The sequence below is a fragment of the Pseudopipra pipra genome, chromosome 19, assembly GCF_036250125.1.
Source record: "Pseudopipra pipra isolate bDixPip1 chromosome 19, bDixPip1.hap1, whole genome shotgun sequence".
Classification (NCBI taxonomy): domain Eukaryota; kingdom Metazoa; phylum Chordata; class Aves; order Passeriformes; family Pipridae; genus Pseudopipra; species Pseudopipra pipra.
In genome coordinates, this window is record NC_087567.1 from 192,986 (window position 1) to 213,368 (window position 20,383).

At 41.2% G+C, this 20,383-nt stretch overlaps 1 protein-coding gene across 3 annotated transcripts in view; it reads left to right on the top strand.

Moving 5' to 3' along the window:
- GLP2R (glucagon like peptide 2 receptor) overlaps positions 1-20,383 on the top strand; it is a 42,146-nt gene that overhangs the window by 17,025 nt on the left and 4,738 nt on the right. For 2 of the 3 annotated variants that reach the window (XM_064675556.1, XM_064675555.1), the window contains 7 exons: positions 3,257-3,363; positions 3,957-4,113; positions 5,422-5,581; positions 13,463-13,523; positions 14,874-14,943; positions 15,732-15,820; positions 17,340-17,478. In XM_064675556.1, coding sequence (XP_064531626.1) covers positions 3,257-3,363; positions 3,957-4,113; positions 5,422-5,581; positions 13,463-13,523; positions 14,874-14,943; positions 15,732-15,820; positions 17,340-17,478 — 783 coding nt within the window. Of the gene's footprint in view, positions 1-3,256; positions 3,364-3,956; positions 4,114-5,421; positions 5,582-13,462; positions 13,524-14,873; positions 14,944-15,731; positions 15,821-17,339; positions 17,479-19,610; positions 20,273-20,383 lie in introns of those variants that run through there. The other variant, XM_064675557.1, reaches the window with a different exon arrangement.

Sequence of the window (20,383 nt, forward strand, 5' to 3'; positions counted from 1 at the left end):
ATAAAACACTGGATATGCCTGCAATAAATTTACATCATTAACAGGTGTATCAATATCATCTATATCATTACAATCATTGGTCTGGTCGGTTCCTGTGGAAGAAACAAAGGGGTTAGAAGGAGAAACAGAATTGTTAAAATTATTTGACATATTTGAAAATGGATTATTGGGAGAAAATTGGTTAAATGTTTTTAAGGATTGTGAGTTCGGTGTTGCTGAGTCTATCACCGCTGGATTCACGCTGTAAGAAGTGGGGGAAACACTGTCTGTTAGCTGCGGGTTTCTTTGCATGTTGCAGCATGATGTGGGAAGAAGCGGAGCAGAACTGGAGCTGCAGGGCAGGGGTTGTCCCATCCCCGGGGCCGGGCACGGAGGGGGTCCCGATGACGTCATCCTGTCCTGCTGGGTATCCGTAGGGAAGGCAGGAAATCTCGCTGCTGGTCCGGCGTGGTCGAAAGTTGGGAATTTCTCGCCTCCTTTGTTTGACCATGCGGTGATAGTTGTCGGGGGCTGCGGCTGTGGAGGCGCCTGGGGAAACTGCAGTTGGTGATCGCCTGCTGAGAGCTGCTGGGCGGGAGAGAGTGGGGCCGGGGCTACACAAACGGCTGCTGGATTTTCCTCGGCACAAATCTGTCCCGAACAGCGTCTGTGGCAACTATTCCATGTCAGGGGTGGTGGCTGAGGGAAGTCGGGGCTTGGGAGCGGCGGGGTGGTTTCGCCTGCTCTCGGAGGGAGAGGGGGAGGGGGGCGAGGAGGGATCCCGTTGGAGCTGTCCGCGGGCGGCTTCTCCTCCCCCCGCTGCGCCGGCGGCCGCGGTGGAGGGGCCCGGGACGGGGCAGGGGCTGCCCCGATGTTAATGCCCGGGATGGGGGTTGCCGCTCCGGGTCCCATCTGCGCAGGGGGCTGAGGCTGGCCAGTTCCAAAGCCTCCTGCTGTATCAAGGACCGGGGGCGCGGCTCCGCCATGTGCTGACCGCGATGGGGGGGGCTGAGGGGGGACGCCTGCCCAGGGCTGCCGTTCGTTATCCCTGTTTCTCTCCTCCCCTGCTTCCCGCGGCGATTTCGATCTCCCACCCTCTCTTAGACCCCGGAGGGAAGCTGCGCTGCTTTCTCGTTGGGGCTCAGAATCTTTTTCTTGCATTTCAAGAATTGTTACGATATGAGTCCAAGCTATGTTGGCATGTATTGCTGCTTTATCGTTGGAATTTGCAGCTATCCAAATCTGTCTGCCTAGTAGTTCCCAGTCTTTAGTCGTCAGACAGAAAGGAAGTTTAAAGTCAGTTTTAACCATAACTTTGGAAAGGCTTTTTAAGGATTTTTTGTTAGTCGATTTGCCATTACAACTTAATAAATTTTTCAAATGCTTATAGTTCTCTTTTTCTGTCTTAGTGAGGGATGCTCCCATTTTTGTTTGGTTTTTTTTTTTTTTTTTTTTTGTTTGTTTGTTTCTTTATATAAGGGAATATGCCGGGTCTGCTCCTTACCTGAATGTCGTCAGGAAGGTTGAAGTACTCAAAACAGGCTGCTCTCCTGTGGTGATGCTGCCCGCTAGTACTTTTGCCGCTTAGACTCCGGTCCGTCGTTGCACACAAACTTCGCCCCAGTCTGTGCGTTAGGACTGCTCTAATCTTCACAGAAGAGTTCAAACAATCTTGGCCTCACCACGGGGCACCAATTACGGCGGATTGAGGGGGATACTGGGGGAGACCTCCAGGCCTTATGCTGCTTGCCCCATTACCTGCGAGGTTAATGCCCTTCCCCCCACCCCTGCACGTGGCACGGTGACCCCGCAAGGAGCACACACAGACCACCTGGGAGGGACGGACGAAAGAGGAAGTTTATTGTGGGGTTTGGGTTTATAAGGCTTTGAGGAGGGTCAAAGGGGACCAATCACAAGTTCAGGGTCACACAAAAGAAACCATCAGGTAAGGGGTCAACAGCCAATAGGAAGGGGTTAACAGGGGACCAATGAGACACCTCAGGACACCTTGGGTGGGAGACAATAGCTTCACAGGGGGGTGTTGGGAAGAGGGAGGCAGTGACACTGCAGAAAATACACAAACATGTTGAGACATGTTTAAACTACAGTAAAAGCTTCTGTTTCCATAGGGTTAGAGCTGTTTTCCTCACCAGTCCATCTCTGACAGGACTTTTTCCATACAGCATATGGCAAGTTCATTGCCACAACTACCACTACTAAGTTTTTCATAAGCTCTTTATATAGTGAGTACATGAATTTATAAACTTTCAGTTTATTTAGTGACTAATGGCTGGGAATCTCCTGCAGCCACACTGCTCTGCCTGGTCATTTTCACCCTTGAGACAGGCCCAGCTCGCAAGCATAAAATCATTAAGGACAACTACTAGCAGAAAGACAGTGCTAAAATCCCTGGTGCTGAGAAGGCAAACAAGAAAAACAGCAAACTCACTGAGGAAAAGACACAGGTTCCAAGAAAATCTCTGCAGGCCAGATATGGATTATGAAAATCACATATATCTCACATTCCCTCTTCAGAGAAGCTTTCATTGAGCTAGAAAAGGAGTATGAATAGTTGAGAGGTAGACATAAGCAGCTAAAATGGAAAAACCTAGCAAAAAAAAAGTTAAATGAAGCAAATTGGAAGGAAATTTGTGGTGCAGGGCCAGGAGCTGAACCTGGACTCCTTGTGGGTACCTTTCAGCTCAGGATGTTCTATGATAATCTATGAAAATGTAATTGCTTTCCTTCCTCCTCTGGGGTCTTATTTGTCACTTGAAGACATTCTATACAGCTCCAATTTAATAATTTTTTTTTTCTTTGAACTCAAGGCTGAAGTCAGGCTATTTCAATACCTATAGACAGAGCTAACTCTCAAAATTGTACAGCACAACTGATCTATAACTGTGTCTCCAGGCCACACACAGAGTAAGTGTACTTGTGTGTGCAGGTTGAGTGTGTTGATCTCTGCAACTGTTAACCCACCAGGATCTATTTGGTGCATGGAATCATGGCAATGAGTAGCTGTGATTCAGACTATGAATGGTGTTTGTGCAGGAGAAATTTGAAAAGAGTCTGAGAGTGCTTTTGAATTTAAAAAGAAACTAAGGCTGGCTGCAAATGTCTGTGTCATACACTGGTTTCACAAGGCAGTGCAGAGGGCAGGCACAAGAACTCTACCCTGGCTCCTTGCAACTCGAAGGTGAACATGAAAGTTTCTGAGCTGTGTTTGTGATCTGCCCACCTGCCTACATAACATATTTTTCTTCTTTGTTTCTAGGAAGAAGAACATAAACTACTTACCACATTACAGCTGTTATACACTATAGGATATTACTTTTCTCTGATCTCACTTGTATTAGCTCTGATTTTACTTTCTTTACTCAGGTTAGTACAAATTTACATGCATTTTAGAAGTACAGACTCCTGTACACACATTCTCCTTTTTATGTAATTGAATGTATGACTTAGATTGCAATGCTCGGGTACATTCCAGCCTTCCAGTACCTAAAGGGGTTACAAAAAATGCTGGGAAGGGACTTCGGACAAGGGCATGGAGTGACAGGAAAAGGCTTTAAGATGAAGAGGGTATATTTAGACTAGATATTAGGAAGAAATTCCTGTGAGGCCGTGGCACAGGTCATCCACAGAAACTGGTCTCCCCATCCCTGGAAGTGTTCAAGGCCAGGTTGGACAGGCCTTGGAGCAACCTGTTCTAGTGGAAGGTGTACCTGACCATGGCAGGGGGTGGAATGTGAAGGGGATTACGGTCCCTTCCAACCCAAACTATTCTGTGATTCTATGTAAATAACTTGTTTTCCTAATAAGCAATACAAAAGCAATTCCTAACCAAAACCCATTCATGACAACAATATGAATACAACAGCTGTTTTGCTACTTTTTTTTGTTGATTTTTTAAAATTTATTTCTGCAAATTAAATATATTGCAGAGGATTCATACATTATTTTTTCTCCCACAGAAAACTTCACTGCACAAGAAACTACATCCATATGAATTTATTTGCATCTTTTATCTTGCGTGCCACAGCAGTTCTTATAAAAGACACTGTATACTACAATATTTACTCAAAGAGACCAAATGATGAAACTGGATGGATACTATACCTCAGTCCAGAGGTAATGAGTTATTTCATAGCTAATAGTAAATATGTGCTGCTAGTGGCCATAACAGTTACAGTTTTGGAAATTTGCCATCATCAGGTTTTGAGGTATTTGTTGATTGAACTTAGGATGTTGAAATTTTGCTGATAAAATTTGGTGTAATCAAGATAAAATTCTGATTTGACAAATTGTAATAGATTGATTTTATAGGAAGGCTCTTATAGAAAGAACATATTAATGGAGTGCTATATTTAGAAACAGACACCTAAGTAAAACAACTCACACCTGCAACTTTCAGGAAGAAATCTCAGTATTTATTTGGCACCCATTTAACACCACATTTATTCACTCCTCCTATGCATAGCATAAAGCAGTGCACACAAATCTTGGTTTTCCGACAATAGTAATTGTAGTGGTTTAGGAATGGTATTCCCCAACTTGGTGTTCACTGAAACACCACGTGCCACTCGCTCACTCCCCCCATCCCCCTGCGGTGGGAAGGAGAGGAGAATTAGAGACACAAAAGACAGAGATCGTGGGTTGAGAAAAGAGCAATTTACTGGAAGAAGCAATGAGATAATAAAATGAACAGCAATATCCACAATACCAATGACAGAGGTAGGCAAATGATTCACACCAATCACTCACCATGTGGAACTGATGCCACCTGACTGCTCACCCAGCAAACTGGAAAAATGCAACTGCCCTGCGCAGGGCTGGGGTGGGATCGAAAACCCTGGGGTCCTGCTGTACATCTCCTGGATGCTGCAAAAGTTACTCCTGTCTGGCTGGAACCAGGACAGTATCACACAGTGTATTTCTTCCCTGTGAGGGTGGTGAGGTCCTGGCACAGGCTGCCCAGAGAAACCGAGGCTGCCCCATCCCTGGAAGTGTCCAAGGCCAGGTTGGATGGGGCTTGGACCAACCTGGGCTAGTGGAAGGTGTCCCTGTCAGTGGTTGAGGGGTGGAACTGGATGATTTTTAATGTCCCTTCCAACCCAAACCATTCTGTGATTCTGTGATTTTCTATGAAAGAGCACTAAGAGAGAGGAAAAACAGTATAAAGGCTTTTCTGTACTAGGAAAATGTATTAATTTTCTTACATTTGTTTAGAAAATGGAATAACAACACCTCATTTGTGACCACTGTGAATAAATTATACTTGTAGAATGTTGTAAGAATAAAGCTTGCCCATGTCAACAAGCAAAATTAACTGCAAGATGTTAATGGTGACTATTATTTTAATAGTTCATCAGTAAAAATTCTGATATGCGGATTATGACACCTATATTTACAATGATTCCTGATCTCTCATTCCTACAGATTGTAATAATTTGCAGGACTGCCCAGTTTTTCATGCATTACTTTGTTGGGGCAAACTACTTTTGGCTATTAGTAGAAGGAATTTATCTGCACACATTATTGATAACTGTGGTACTCTCTGAAAGACGACTGCTGCAGACATACATTGTGATAGGATGGGGTAAGTCCTTAACTGTTTCTAAGTACTTGATTATGTGATGCTCTGTTGAGTCAGTGGAGGATATTTTGTAAAGAAGAAAGTAAAATCTGTTAGTTTTGAAACCAGCAATTGTAAATGACAGTATGCCAGTAGTGGTACATTCATGGCAGCTCAGCTGGACCTGCACATAGAGGACTTAGCAAAATTGGTTCATAAGAAAACAGGAGCCTGGTGGGCAGAACAAGAAGAAATTTTACTATATTTGACTGTATATTCTGTCGTCACTGAATATTATGGTACCACCAGCAACTTCATTTCCTTCTTTTGTATTAGAGCACCTACATAACAAAAAATGTCGAAACATAAGCAATTTTCTTTTAAATGTTCCCCTTCCCACCTCACCTGAAAGTTCTACAATGTGCTTTAAGGTAGAGGACAATCTGAAACACTGCATGAGTCAGGTCTTACATTTCAGGCTATTTTTCGTGAAATAAAGACAATGTAATGTTAGCATTTAAACAATTTTGTATATACTACGTCCTGTAGTCTGACAATTTTTTATTTTTTTTTTTGCTTACTCAGTGAGTGTAATTCTGTATCTTGCCTGGACAAAGGAGAAAATCAAGGTTTCCCAATTACAGATAATCATCTAAAAGCTACCTGTACAACTTGCTGGCCTTTGAAAGTTTAAAATTAGGATTAAAAGTGTCCTCTTAAACAGTATCTAAGTTTGTTGCAAGAGCTTTTGATTCAAATCTGGGGGCCTGAGCTAAGAAGTAGGGTAGAAGGGTTGGCCATAAGAAGTTCTGACTATAAAACTTTTATCAGTGTATGATTTTACAAGATGGTTCACTGTCACTCCCGGAGTGTGTGTTTCACAGCGCCGCGGCCCCAGCCTGGCCCCAGGCGTGTGTGCACGGCCCGGCCCCGGGTGCGGAAAGGAGCGAGAGAGTGGGAGCTTCGCCGGTGCGGACAGTGCCATCGTGGGACATGAGAGGGGGAGCTTCGGAGCACACAGAGGAGAAGGACAACTCTAAACCCAGGCAGATGGAGCTCGTTCAGCCCTGTAAGGCCATCCATCTAAGAGAAGGTCATTCTAATTAAACCTATGTCCTGAGGACCTCGCTGCCACCGTTCAAGCTCACTCGGCCCCGGCAGATGAACCTTAGGATTAAAGGGTAGTTCAGTCCAGCGCATGCTGCGTCTCACCTAAAAAATCTGTTGCGCAGGCTCGAAGGCCTTACCCGCATTTGCAAAGCCCTGTAGCAACATCTTCTACAAATGCAGTCACACAAAGATCAAAAAACAAAGGCATACACCTGCCTCCAAAGGTGTACTCAAATTAACTCTAGCATGCTGGAACATCAGAACCATGCTCGATTCGGCGGATAGCGGATGTCCTGAGCGTCGCTCTGCCCTAGTTGTCCATGAACTGTCATGTCTCAACATCGACATTGCTGCTTTCAGCAAAGTTCGCCTTCACGAGGAAGGCAGCCTCAGAGAACATGGTGCCGGTTACACACACTTTCAGTCAGGTGAGCCCAGAACCGAAAGGCATCTCTCAGGAGTCGGCTTCATGATCAAAAACTCTATTGTTCCTAAACTCGAAAATCTGCCAACAGGACGTTCTGACCAAATTATCTCCCTATACCTTCCACTACACAACAAGCAACACGTTGTCCTCTTTAGTATATACGCCCCAACTCTCCAAGCTGACCCTGCTGAAAAAGATAAATTTTACAGCGACCTGCGCCGCCTTACCCAGGAGGTTCCTGCAGATGATAAGGTCATTATCCTTGGTGATTTCAACACCAGAGTAGGAAAGAATTTTGAAGCCTGGAAAGGAATATTAGGCAAGCATGGTGTTGGAAGCTGCAACGATAATGGTCGACTTCTGCTAGAATTCTGTGCGGAGCAACAGCTCACCATCACTAACACTATCTTTCAGCAGAAAAATAGTCTGAAGACAACCTGGATGCATCCCAGATCCAAACATTTGCACCTCATCAGTTATGTCTTGGTGCGTCGGAGGGATGTCCACGATGTCCACCACACCCGTGTGATGCCCAGCGCAGAATGCCAAACAGACCATCGACTGGTGCACTACAAACTTAACCTCAATCTTAAATTCAAACCTAAAAGGGGCAGTATCCCAAGGAGGAGACTCCAAGTTAACAATCGCCAATCGGCCACAGTGAGAAACAAATTCCAGACTAATCTTCAAACTAGGCTCAAAAACCATTCCATGGATTCTACAGATACCTCTCCTAAAACAGTTTGGCACCATATTAAAAACAGCATCCTGCAGTCCTCTGTAGAAACCTTAGGGTTCTCCCTCAAGAAGAACAAGGACTGGTTTGATGAAAATAATCAAGAGATCCAGAAATTGTTGAGGAAGAAGAGAACCGCCCACAAGCACACCTTGCACTGCCATCGTGGCACTGCCATCGTGGCACGTAAAAAAAACAGCCTTTCGCCTTGCATGCAGCAAGCTCCAATAGAAACTCTGTGACATCCAGAACAAGTGGTGGATCAGTCTAGCTGAAAAAACACAATTATGCGCAGACATGGGTGATCACAGAGGATTCTATGAAGCCTGAAACCGCATACAGGCCTACATACCAAGCCCAAAGTCCTCTACTCAGCACTGATGGTCAAACACTTCTGAGAGATAAAACCTCCATTCTGAATCGATGGTCTGAACGCTTTCAGACTCTTTTCAGTACTAGCTGTGTAGTCCAAGACTCAGCAATTCAGTCCATCACACAACAAACAGTGAAGTGTAGGGAACAAAACAAAGGTCTCTATGTAACCTTTGTTGATCTCACCAAGGTTTTCGATACTGTGAGCAGGAAAGGTCTATGGCAGATTTTGGAATGTTTAGGACGTCCCCCCAAGTTCCTTAAAATGATCATCTCACTCCATGAGGATCAACACCGCCAAATCAGATATGGCAATGCACTTTCTGAGCCCTTTTAATAACCAATGGTGTGAAACAAGGCTGCGTTCTTGCACCAACCCTATTCACAATCTTTTTCAGCAGGACGCTCCAAAGGGCCACTGCAGACCTCGATGATCAGGACGGTATCTACATTCGATACCGTACTGATGGAAGCCTTTTCAACCTAAGGCAACTGAAGGCCCACACCAAGACCTTAAACCATCTCATCCAGGAGCTGCTTTATGCTGATGATGCCGCCCTCGTCGCTCACACAGAAGCAGCTCTGCAGCGTTTAGCATCCTGCTTTGCTGAGGCTGCTGAGCTCTTTGGGCTGGAAGTCAGCTTAAAGAAGACAGAAGTTCTCTATCAACCGGCACCTCAGGAAGTCTTCCATCATCCCCATATCACCATTGGTGAATCAGAGCTCAAATCAATCCAGCAGTTTAATTACCTAGGCAGCCTCATCTCCTTGGATGGTAAGATTGACGGGGAGATAGACAACAGGTTATCAAAGGCATATAGTGCCTTCAGAAAGCTTCATAAAAGAGTTTGGCGAAATAAACACTTGAAGAAAAGTACAAAGATCAGTGTTTACAGAGCCATAGTGCTGTCTACTCTTTTATATGGATCTGAATCTTGGGTCATCTACCGCCACCACCTGTGACTCCTAGAACGCTTCCATCAACATTGCCTCCGTACAATCCTAAACATCCACTGGTCAGATTATGTGACTAATACATCTGTTCTAGAACAAGCAGCAGTCACAAGAATTGAGGCCATGTTGCTGAGAACACAGCTGCGCTGGGCAGGGCACATCTCCAGGATGAAGGACCAACCACCGCCTCCCTAAGATCTTGCTTTATGGTGAACTTGCCACTGGCTGCCGCATGAGAGGAGCCCCGAAGAGGAGATACAAGAACTCCTTGAAACAACATCTTAGCCTTGACCATATTGATCAACATAACTGGTCTACTCTGGCCTCCAGTCGGGAGGTCTGGAGACACACTATCTATAACGCTGCTGCTTCCTTTGAGAACACACACAGGATCACCCTTGAGGAGAAAAGACAGAGCAGAAAGAACCGTGCCCTGCAGAATTTACCACCTAAGGAGTCCTTCTGCTGTGCCTTTTGCAACCGGACATGCCTGTCTTGTATTGGCCTTTTTAGCCACCAGCACGCTTGTCTCAAACGTGGGTAAAGCCCTTTCCCAAATCTTCGTTCGCGAAGCCTGGCCATGATGATGATCACTGTCACTACATCTGTGTCTATTAAATTGTGCTGAAAAAAGTAAAACTGTGTGTCCAGGACTGTGGGACTGTAGTGTACAGCACACTTGAAAAAAAGGAAAAGTGATTTTTAAAAGGATGGTGGATAACTTTTCAATTGTAAATAAACTATTCCATATTTACTGTGCTGTACTTCTTGCTAAAATTATCTAATAAATTGAGGTCTGATTTTAAAGAGGTGTTCAAACTTAAATGTAAATTGATGAAGTTGAAATTATTGAAATTTTAATCATTAAGTTGGAATGTTACAACATTTAAATATTTGAAGGAAATTTTTGGTTATTGTTATCAAGGCTGTGACAGTCTCTCTGTCACTTTGACAGTCATTCATGTAATTTAGTTTCAGTTATCTAAAAGCTGTACTGAGCTTGCTTTGCAAAAATCACAGGGAATGAAGACAGGTGATTTTACTACTCTTTGATGTCTACCTTATCCCTTGAATTTTAAAATGAAAATTGGATAGCATCTAAATCAAGCTACTGCGGAAATTTCTAGAATTAAGTAAATTTGAGATAAGACCATTTTTATGCTCTTCTAATATGACTATTCATTTATTAATAAAGAACCCTTGTAGAAAAATGTCAGTGCTTAAGGCAAGATTCGAAACAGAACTTCAAGCATCCAAATAACCACACAGGGTGAAACCTCAGCGAAACATAAAGTCCTCTTAAAGTATACCAGATGGTTTTGCTCTAAATTAACTATCTTGCCTGAAAGAATAATGATCCGTTAAAGAAAACCCAGAAGATTTAGATGTCTCTTACAGAAATGGCATGTGTTTACTACTACTGATCAGATTAAAAGGTACCTGACTTATGTCTCTTAGAGTGTTTGAACCAGGTTTTGAGCACACATGAGATAGTATCGTATGTATTGTTCTGAGGATGTCAGCAGAACGGACACTTAATTTTGTGCATTGTGTAATCTTGTTATTGGGCACCAATAAAAAAGTATTTGGACCCAGCAATGTTAGCAGTGGCACATAATAATAGTTAATATTAAAAAAACCCTCAAACTTTTCTGATTATCTAACTATGAAGTCAAGTTTCATACGATTAAAGCAGAATTTTAATTTTTTCATCCTCGTTCCGTCTCCCACCCTCTGTGTCTCCTCTGCTCCCCCAGTATGATTTCTGCTGTGTTCATCAAGTGCTCTGAGGGGTGTTTTCAGATCACAGAGTTCCTGTGTGTTCTTAGAATCAGGAAGAGCTTAAATCTTTAGTTTAGTCGACCTGTGGAGGAGTACAAGGGTCCAGAAAGCTAAGATGATCCCAGATATGGAGGTAGAAACTGGAATACTTTATTGAACACGTGAGTGCAATTTAAGGGTCTTGGGGGTTGGATATGTTAATGAGGAGGATGGTTTATGATAATTAGGGGACTGACTATGGTAACTAGGGGATTACACAGGTTTCTGCTACAGTTACACAATTGATTCCTTAACCAGGATTACATGGGGGAGAAGAAAACAAAGGGGTTTCAACATGGTTTGATAACTTCATCTCAAAGTCCTTCCTTATCCTGCTGCAGAAGCCAGGTTAATCCACATGATTGTATATCAACAGGTCTCGTGAGGAAGGTCCAGTCCTTCAGATGCAGGGATTTCTCTCAGCCTCTGTTGCCCAAAGTTTACTGCATAGGCCCACTAAGCTCCTTTCTGCTGACAGCTGGGTTTTGGATCCTACAGAGGAGGGATTTAATTTTATCTAACAAGGTTAAATTCAGGTCACTAATACTGAGATTCTCTCTAGAACCAAAGTAAGAAGAAAAGTACCTTTGTAGACTGAATTATTTCAATGTTTCAGTGAAGTGGGATATTACTAATCTTTTATGCAACTCTATATATAGGCACATTGGAACTTGTCTTATTTCCTACAGCATTTTTTTTCTCTGTCCTTCCTGTATTCATCCATTATGCTGCTGCGACAACTATTTCTCAGGCTTGTAGTTTTGAACATGCCACCCCATTTTTGGCATCTCTTCTTTTGCTCTTTTGCTTCTTCCTTATCAGATATAAAATACTTTCCTTCACTTTCGCACTAATTCCCATCCTTCCTCATCTATTGAAAGTTCCTGTCAAAGCCTAACACCACACTCCATTGCCCATTGCCAAGCCTCTAGGTTTTGTCCTCTGTTGTGCCCTACACTTTCGAGGGTCCTTCTCACCACCCATGCCCTGATTTCTCTGCTCCCCTTCAGATTCTTCTTTAAAGGACCCTTGTGCTCTACCAATATGGCCATATGAGCACACAGGTTGCTGATGCACCAAGACCGCCGTCTTTCACAGTGCTTAGTGTTGTTTCACCATACTTCCGTATCTCTCTAAATCACTTTGTTGCTTTGATCACCAGCTTGTAGATGAGTGGTGACTATTAATTTTATTCCTTGTTCAAACTGCAATAGACAAGTTTGTTAGGAAATTTTCTCACTAGAGTAAGAGTATAAATAATAATGATCCTCCTGATTATTATTGTTACTATTATGCCTGTTGGTCATCCTCTATTGCACTCATATCTGCATCATATTCACTGATTTCCTAAAGGCTTTCCTCACTAATTAGCTTAATCTCTTATTTATATTTGTTACCATCACTACTAAGATGGGCCATCTGGCGTCTCACAGACATGCGTCAGCAGGGCTGAACTGCGCTCACACTGAGTGAGACATTTCCTCAGCTACTGTACAGGAACTGCCTTTGATAACATCCCCTCATCATCCTGGGTATCACCTTTCCTCATGAGACCACGTCATACTCCCCCGGATCTATTGCTCCATTAGCAAGTTCTCCATGCCCTGATTGTTCTCTGAGACCAGCTTGTTGCACCAATGCCATCTCCCACCCAAGTGAGACCCCTTTCATCTCTTTCCCCCTTTTTACCTGCTCAGAGATCTATTCTTTTAGAGAGTATTTTGGTTTTGGACCTTTCCCTGTATCGCCACACTCCAGCTTCCTCCCTGACCTTAGCTAGTGTCCCAGAATACTGAATAATCCCTCTTCTGGCCCCGGCAACCCACATCTCCTTTCATTTCTGCCACATCCACCACAGACTCTCCCATGTGTTATTGGGCTAAGAATGCAGTGGAACGCCTGCTTGTTGTAGCTCACATGCCTTCTGCTTCTGATTGAGACTTGTGCCCGCACATATGTAGACCATTGCAATAATGCACTAATCCTCTATTTCAGGGTTTGTTTGGTTTTTTTTCCCAGCCTGAAACCTATGACTTCCAGGAAGGCGTGAGGGCAACAATGGGGGAAGGGGGACCACAGATCCTCTTGAAGAGGTCCAGGACAACAATCCTTTATCAGCTCTTTTGATTAGGCAGAGTTTCATGCCTTCACTGAAAACTCTTTTAAGGTTCAACAACTGTTGCCTAAGGTAGTCTACAAGGCCTCATGTGCCAGTTACTTTGAATTCCCAGGGTCAGAAATTAAGAAAATTTCAAAAGGTCAGCAGTGTGTGTTTGTGTGCGTATGTATATGTCAGTCTGAAAATGAAAGATTCAATTACACAATGAAGTTTAATTTTGTATATTTTAATATTTTAATTTTAATCCTGGGGAAAGCCAGGATTAGGTTGATTTTTGTACATTTCTAAATAGAAGACTGAAAAGCACATATCTCTGCACCACACACTTCTGCAAGCTTGGCTGTAATCGATGTCTTTTCCTTTCAGTTGTTCCGATCCTGTTTGTGGGCCCTTGGGGAATAAGCAGATCCAAACTGGAGAACACTGGGTAGGTTACTAAATAAAAAGAACCTTAGCACACTGTCTTTCTCTTTACTTAACTTTTCTGAAAGTCCTTGACAGTACTTGACACAAGTACTGATTACTAGATTATAAAATACATACAGCACCTATAGATACTTGTTACATTTTTAAGGTTCCTTTTAGTACTTTTACATTAAACTACTTCTAGGAATTCTTAGATTCACTTATGCATGAATCGAGAACCTTCACTGTTCCTGAGAGGAAAGGTATCACATCCAGTGTTCATCCACTTACATGAAGCAAGTTGTCAGCACCACCATCTTTATGGAGAGCATCCTCTCAGTAGGAAAAGGGAACCAGTGGTCTCCTTGGAGACCATCTACACTTTGCATTTAATTCCTAACTATTCCCTGTCATTTTGTAAAAAAACAATTATTATGAATGCTAATGGCAAAATCTTATAGTCACTGAAAGCTGATACTAATGAATGTGTTCATATTTTGTGGAGGAATTAGTGACAGTAATGTGCACTAGTAAGCATCACTTTTCCAGTCTTCTGGTCTTCAGTGATGCTGTTAGTAGCATCACATAAACTTTGTGAGTTTTATATGATTTCTCTTGTTCTCTTTTTATTATTCATGGATTCTAGAGAATTTAATGTTGAATGCCAATATAGGTAATAAGCAGCAACCAAATAATAATTACAGGCTCATAGAGTTAGATGTTATCTAAATCGTAAATGACAAGCCAAGATAGTACAGAACCTCAGGTAAGAGAAAACATGTGCATAGGACAAATTAGAAGGCTAGAGCAGGATAAAAGGACATAGATTCAAGGAAACAGCATGCATATTTTTTAGCAAGACATGAAGCAATTCCTGTTTACTACACAATTCTTAGTTTACTCATTTATCGTTTCCGATAGATAATTTAAGTAGAATGAATTTCATTATGAAGGTTTGGTGTCATATACAGTTATTTTGTGGATTTGAAGATTGAGTTTGCCAGATAGTTCTGAAGTTTGTGGTCCAGGGAAACAGCTCTCAACATTCATGTGGAAAGATCTTCAGAATAAATACAATTAGAGTTGTTGATGAGACTCTTCCTAATTTTACTCTGTTTCTTCTGAGGACCACCTGAAAAACTTGTACTGCATCAACTTCCTTTTGAAATATATACACAGGTTATGTAAGCTTCCTAATTTTTCTATGAAAAATTATATATTAAATTATTATTAAAATTATGTATTATATGTCCATATATAAAATATAAATAGATAAATATAGAAAATGTATATTATATAAAGTTACATATTATATTAAATTATTATTAAAAATATATATTAAATATTAATTATACTTCAAATTATTCTCCAGGTGCTGGGGAACAAATGAACACATGGGAATCTGGTGGATCATCCGAGGACCAATGTTGTTTTCCATTACAGTAAGAATTATATAACCCATATTTTTTCCCCTCCTTGGTCTTTTTAATTAGTGCCTGTTTTGTCCTTCAATATTTTGGAACAAATAAGATACAGTTTCCTACTACAGAAATATCATGGGGGATATAAAGTGACACAAGGGATAAACTATTGTTCAAATAATGAGGAAGCAGAGTTCAATGTTAAAAATTAAAATATAATTTTGTACTGGAAGATCACGTATCACAAATTATATGCCAATCAGGCTGAATAAGGCAATGCAAAGTTCCTCAATTTTGCAACTTTAGTAACTTTTTTGCATAGGGCTTTTGGTCTGTGAAAGATAAATAGTTCATGACTCATAGGCATTGGCAGGTCTCATTAGAAAGAATTATTTGCAAATTTTTCTGGCTCAAGTCAGGACAATTTAATTAACAGAGGAGATAATCAGTTGTAAAAAGAATGCCCAGGGCTTTTTGGTCTGCCTACATCCTCTTTATCTGAAGAATTGCGATCACTGTGGATTTTTACTACATCCTGCTTACCTGTCATGGTTTGGTGAAGAGTTGCATGACCTAAAGGTAAATAAACTGTTAGCTGCTTTGTTTGGAGAGAGTTAATACCAGCAGAGTCTGTCACTGCTGCAGATGTGGCGAAAACCTGCTTGAATTCCAACCTCGTCACAACTGCATTCCAGTTATTTGGTGGCAGGTTTTGCAAGTGTTTAATATCAATTTTGCATTTATTTAATAGTTATATGATTAGTGTCATAACATTTATATTAAGTAACCCATACGTATTTTTGTTAAAGGTTAACTTTGGCATCTTCTTAAAAATTCTCAGGATGCTGATTTCCAAACTAAAAGCTCAGCAAATGAACTTTCATGACTACAAATACAGGTATGTAATAAGTAACACAGAAATCTAGGCCCTTTCTTTTTATTTTCTCATAACATCAGAAGATTGACTGTTTGTCCTTAAATATTTACCTACCACCACCAGGCGTAACAGATACTTAGAGTATGATATAGGAAAGCCATCTGGGAAAAAAGGCTCCACAGACATTTCCTTATCTGAGAGGTAAAGACAGGTCAGCACCTATGTGCTGAGTTTTGTGGGCATTTTCACACAGGTTTTGCAATGCAATGACATCCCTGCTCTCAGGTATCTCCACTCGCACCTGCGGCCTCTGCTGCTGTGATGCATTTTTCCCTTGAATGTGACAAAAGGTCCTCAAAAGAAAAGGGTGTGAAGATTTGTGAGACACTGAAATGTCTCTTAGTGTTTCTGATCTACCTTCTTCCTTAGCCTGGACTCTTGTAGGCTTTGGTGTGGGCTCTTTTGGAGGAGTCTCAATGGTACATCATGTTAAAGTCTCGGAGTTGACATTTTCACAAATATCTTCTCACTTTGTGGGAACTACAAGGGCAGGCTGCTCTGCAAGAAGCTAAGGCTGCAGTGAAAACCTGGAAACAATGGAAACATGAGGATCCAACTGTTTTCCATATCCCAGTCCTTTCCTGTTCTTAGTATCTTTTAGTATCATTGTGAACCCCTGGTTGCTACTACAGTCCTGCCTTACTAACACAAATTACTTTATTGTCAAAAAGAACCAGGCAAGGGGAGGGGATGGAAATTTTGCTACTGACTTCCTCTTAAACCTAGTATTACATCCCTAACAAAATAATATTTCCATTTTCCTTCAACAGTCAATGTCCAAAGGATCTCAGCTATATTCTGCAGAATGATACAGGAAGGTGGTTGTGATGTACAGACAGCAATGCCTATATTTAACATTGCCTAGTGTTTTGTATTATATTCCACTTTCTACTGCTTATAATTTTGCTAAACTTTTAAAGAGTCAAGCTATTCTTCATAATGCAAATCATCCTCATAATTCACTTTGTTTTGAGAGCTCTTCTTTCATCCATATAAATATGTCCCCAAACTCGTTAAAGAAGATTCTCTTCTAGCAAATTATTCTAGTTGCATTTTTAGGAAGCATTTTTACTGCTGACGGTACCGCAGGATGTTCTCAATGCTCAAAGCTCACAGAGCTTTCAGCAGTGATAGGAAGGTCTAAGGACCCTGTTATTAGACCACTCATATTTAGCTATGTAAATATTTTTCTGTTACCTAACAACACAAGTTTGATGATAGCAGCCTTCCTGTTCTATTTCTTGTCCCTAACTTTTCACCTGAAACTCAAAGCCAAGATTCCTTCCTGTTCATACCTTTATGATAGTATGTTTCAAAACTCATATCTGAGGATTTATTCCCAAAATCACGAAACTGCTAATACCACTCCAGAGTCAGAATGTTGGGGGAATGTTTCTGGAATCATTTCTTTGTAGCTGAATTTTTTTATATTTTACCAAGGATACTTAAAAATATAATAATCAAACATTTTCTTTTTAAGATTGGCAAGATCTACGCTTGTGTTGATTCCATTGTTGGGCATCCATGAGTTTGTATTTACCTTCATCACTGATGAACAGGTGGAAGGACTTCCAAGACATATAAGACTTTTCATTCAGCTGACAATGAGCTCATTTCATGTAAGTACTGTTTTGCAAGTACTGTTTTTAGGGGTCATAGATCCATGTGCATATGCTGCTCACCTATATATACCACAAATATAGAGAATTCTTATTTAATATTACGCTCCAACCTAAAATGTCTCTAAATACACTATTGCAGTGACAAGATAAAACATTCACAAACTGCATATTCAAAATATAGTAGTTCCAATCACCAAAAAAGGAGTCAGACATCTTCAGAAACAGTGTATCCTGTAGTCTTTGATAGTAGGTGACAGTTCATCACAGACCCCTGAACACAGGATTAAAGCGATCTATTTAAAGTAATCCCTGCCAAAATCATAACTATAAGAATGTCTGTCTTCATCCAAGGTTTGGGTTCCATTTCCCTAAGGGATCCGTTCATTCACCTTATCTGCAAAGTGACACTATGGGCTCCTAGATGTACACTCACAAAAGTACTGTACTCACAAATTTTTAGAGCTAGGAGAAAAATTTTCAAAGTCCTTACATGGATGGAACAGACACACAGACCAGTGTCTGCAGGTCGAAATTTCTTACCTATACAGTCAGCAGTGTTTTACAGATGTTCACACACTTGACTCCTCTTCAGTCACCCTGCCTTAGTCTTGTGAAAGTAGGCAGAAACCTGAGATAGGAAAGGAAGAGAGTTTGACTGTAGCAACCCTGTGGCAAGCCTGAGGGGGTGAAGGACTCACACTCCAGTTAAATAGCCAATCCTAAGTAGTCCTAATCGTAGAGTGAGCTGTCACTGGAACTCTCAGATGGCCACTTATGCACAGGTATAGGTGTGCTTCCCTATAATTATTTGCTCTCCAGTTTGCAAAGCCAAAGAACTGGACACTGGCACAAAGCACTGCTGTCTGCTTCAGTCTGAGTTCTGCAGAGCTGCTGAGTAACGGCTCTTCCAGGTAGTACTAATGAACCTGCTTAGAAAAGTTGTCCTTTACCCTTATCTTCCTGTCTTGACCTTCTTAGGGCAACAGGACAGCAATTTCCAGGCCTCCTCTCTTTACTGAGGAACCCAGCAATCTCTCTGGCTACAAGTCCTTGCTCCTCACTAACTCAGTGCTCTGACACATGCTGCCCACTTCTGCAGCCTGAGGCATGAAGTCATCACAGCATTGCTGCACTTTTCCCACAATTTATGATGATCCTTGGTTTTGACCTTTATGTATGCACCCACACTATGGTGTACGTATGCATCAGTGTTTTGACACTGTTTTTGAGGCTCCAATTAAAAATTTCCACTACAGCTTGAGCGGAAAAAACTCCCAGAGAGTTCCCGCAGAGCCACAACCCTGAGAGGCCCGCTGACATGGTGTTCACAGAATCACAGAATGATTTAGGTTGGAAGGGACCTTAGTGTTGGAGTATGCATTCCTCAGTTAGACGTATCCTTACTTGGGGACATTGCAGTGGCTAGATGTTATTTTAAAAACACAGAATCATTTTAAGTGAAAATTTCATTTACTGGATTGTACAGAGAAATCTGATATATAAACCACCTTACTCATCCTTGCTAGAGAACACAAACTTCATTCCTTTTAGAGAAACGTTCATGTGCTTGGCTGCATGTCATGCTTTAGAAACAAAATGTCTTTACAAAATACCCAAAGATCTTAGCTAATGTTTATTGCAGACTCTCTCTTTTAGCTATGGCATTATTTGTGAAGGGATTAGCCAAAAAGCGCATCAACTGTACACAGTTACATTTGTTTAGTCTGTAAATCTTCTCAATAGTTTTAAAAGACAGTTAAACTGTTTTGTTAAAGAAAAACAATTACCCCTGTGATCTTATCTGGAGGTTTAACTCAAACATTTTAAAGGAGCACAAAATTAAATTCTAAATAGGAGTTCTGCTGTAGGTATGATGCTGCTTTGCTTTAGAAAGTGGAGCAATCCAAATACCTTGGCTCCCTGATGCATGCAAACTGCTAGCCACAGGAAAAACTGCTGTTTCTGGTGGAGAGAACACGTTATTTAATGAGTAATTTATCATGTTGCCATTGTCAATGGAACTGAAAAACAGTTGTGAGGCTTACGTGTGCATCTATCCTTTTCTATTGGTGTTTATGCTAATGAACATTTCTTCTGAATTTCTGATTCTTCTTTTTCACTCACACTAGGATAATTCTGAAATTGTGTGCTTGAGAAGTCACAGCATATTGGAAAGATTTCTAAGTGTGAAATTCAATTTATTGGGAAAAAATGAGTAAGCATTAAAGAAATCAGGATATAAAATGAACATCAAACATGAATAATCAGCAGAACTTTCCACCTTCTGGTATGATTTCACAGTGCTTCTGCTTGTCACTGCATGCTCTGGTCCTGCAGGAGCAGTGAACTAGATTCACAGAGGGATTTACAAACTGAAATCAGCACAGAGATGTCACTCATGTTCACACAGGCAGCTCCTAATCTGATGAGTCTCTGCTTTTCTGGCAGTGGCTATCACCAGGCTTAGCAGTCAAAGGACTCAACAGCACCATGTAGTTCAAATCCTGTTTCTGCTTGCATTGCCCATGAGGCTAAATTTAGAGCTCATAAATAAAACAAAAAAACCCCCAAACCACCCACCAGGTAAAGACATTTTCATGAACTTTCTACCTAAAATAATGAGAACTATGTCCAGGTGCAGGAGCAGTTCTGCATAAAAAAGTTGCTTTTTAAGCTCTTAAATCTGTACTTAATATCATATGTGAGAATATATTGTAATTATAATAGTTATAAGATACAATTATTATAATGTATTATAATTTATATTTAATATCATCTATTATTAACTCTAATGACCACAGTATATTGTGAATTTTTTTGCATATTTCCATGAAATAATTCAAATGCAAAATATTATTTAAAAGTTACGTTGATAAATGACATGCCAAAATTAACTGTATCT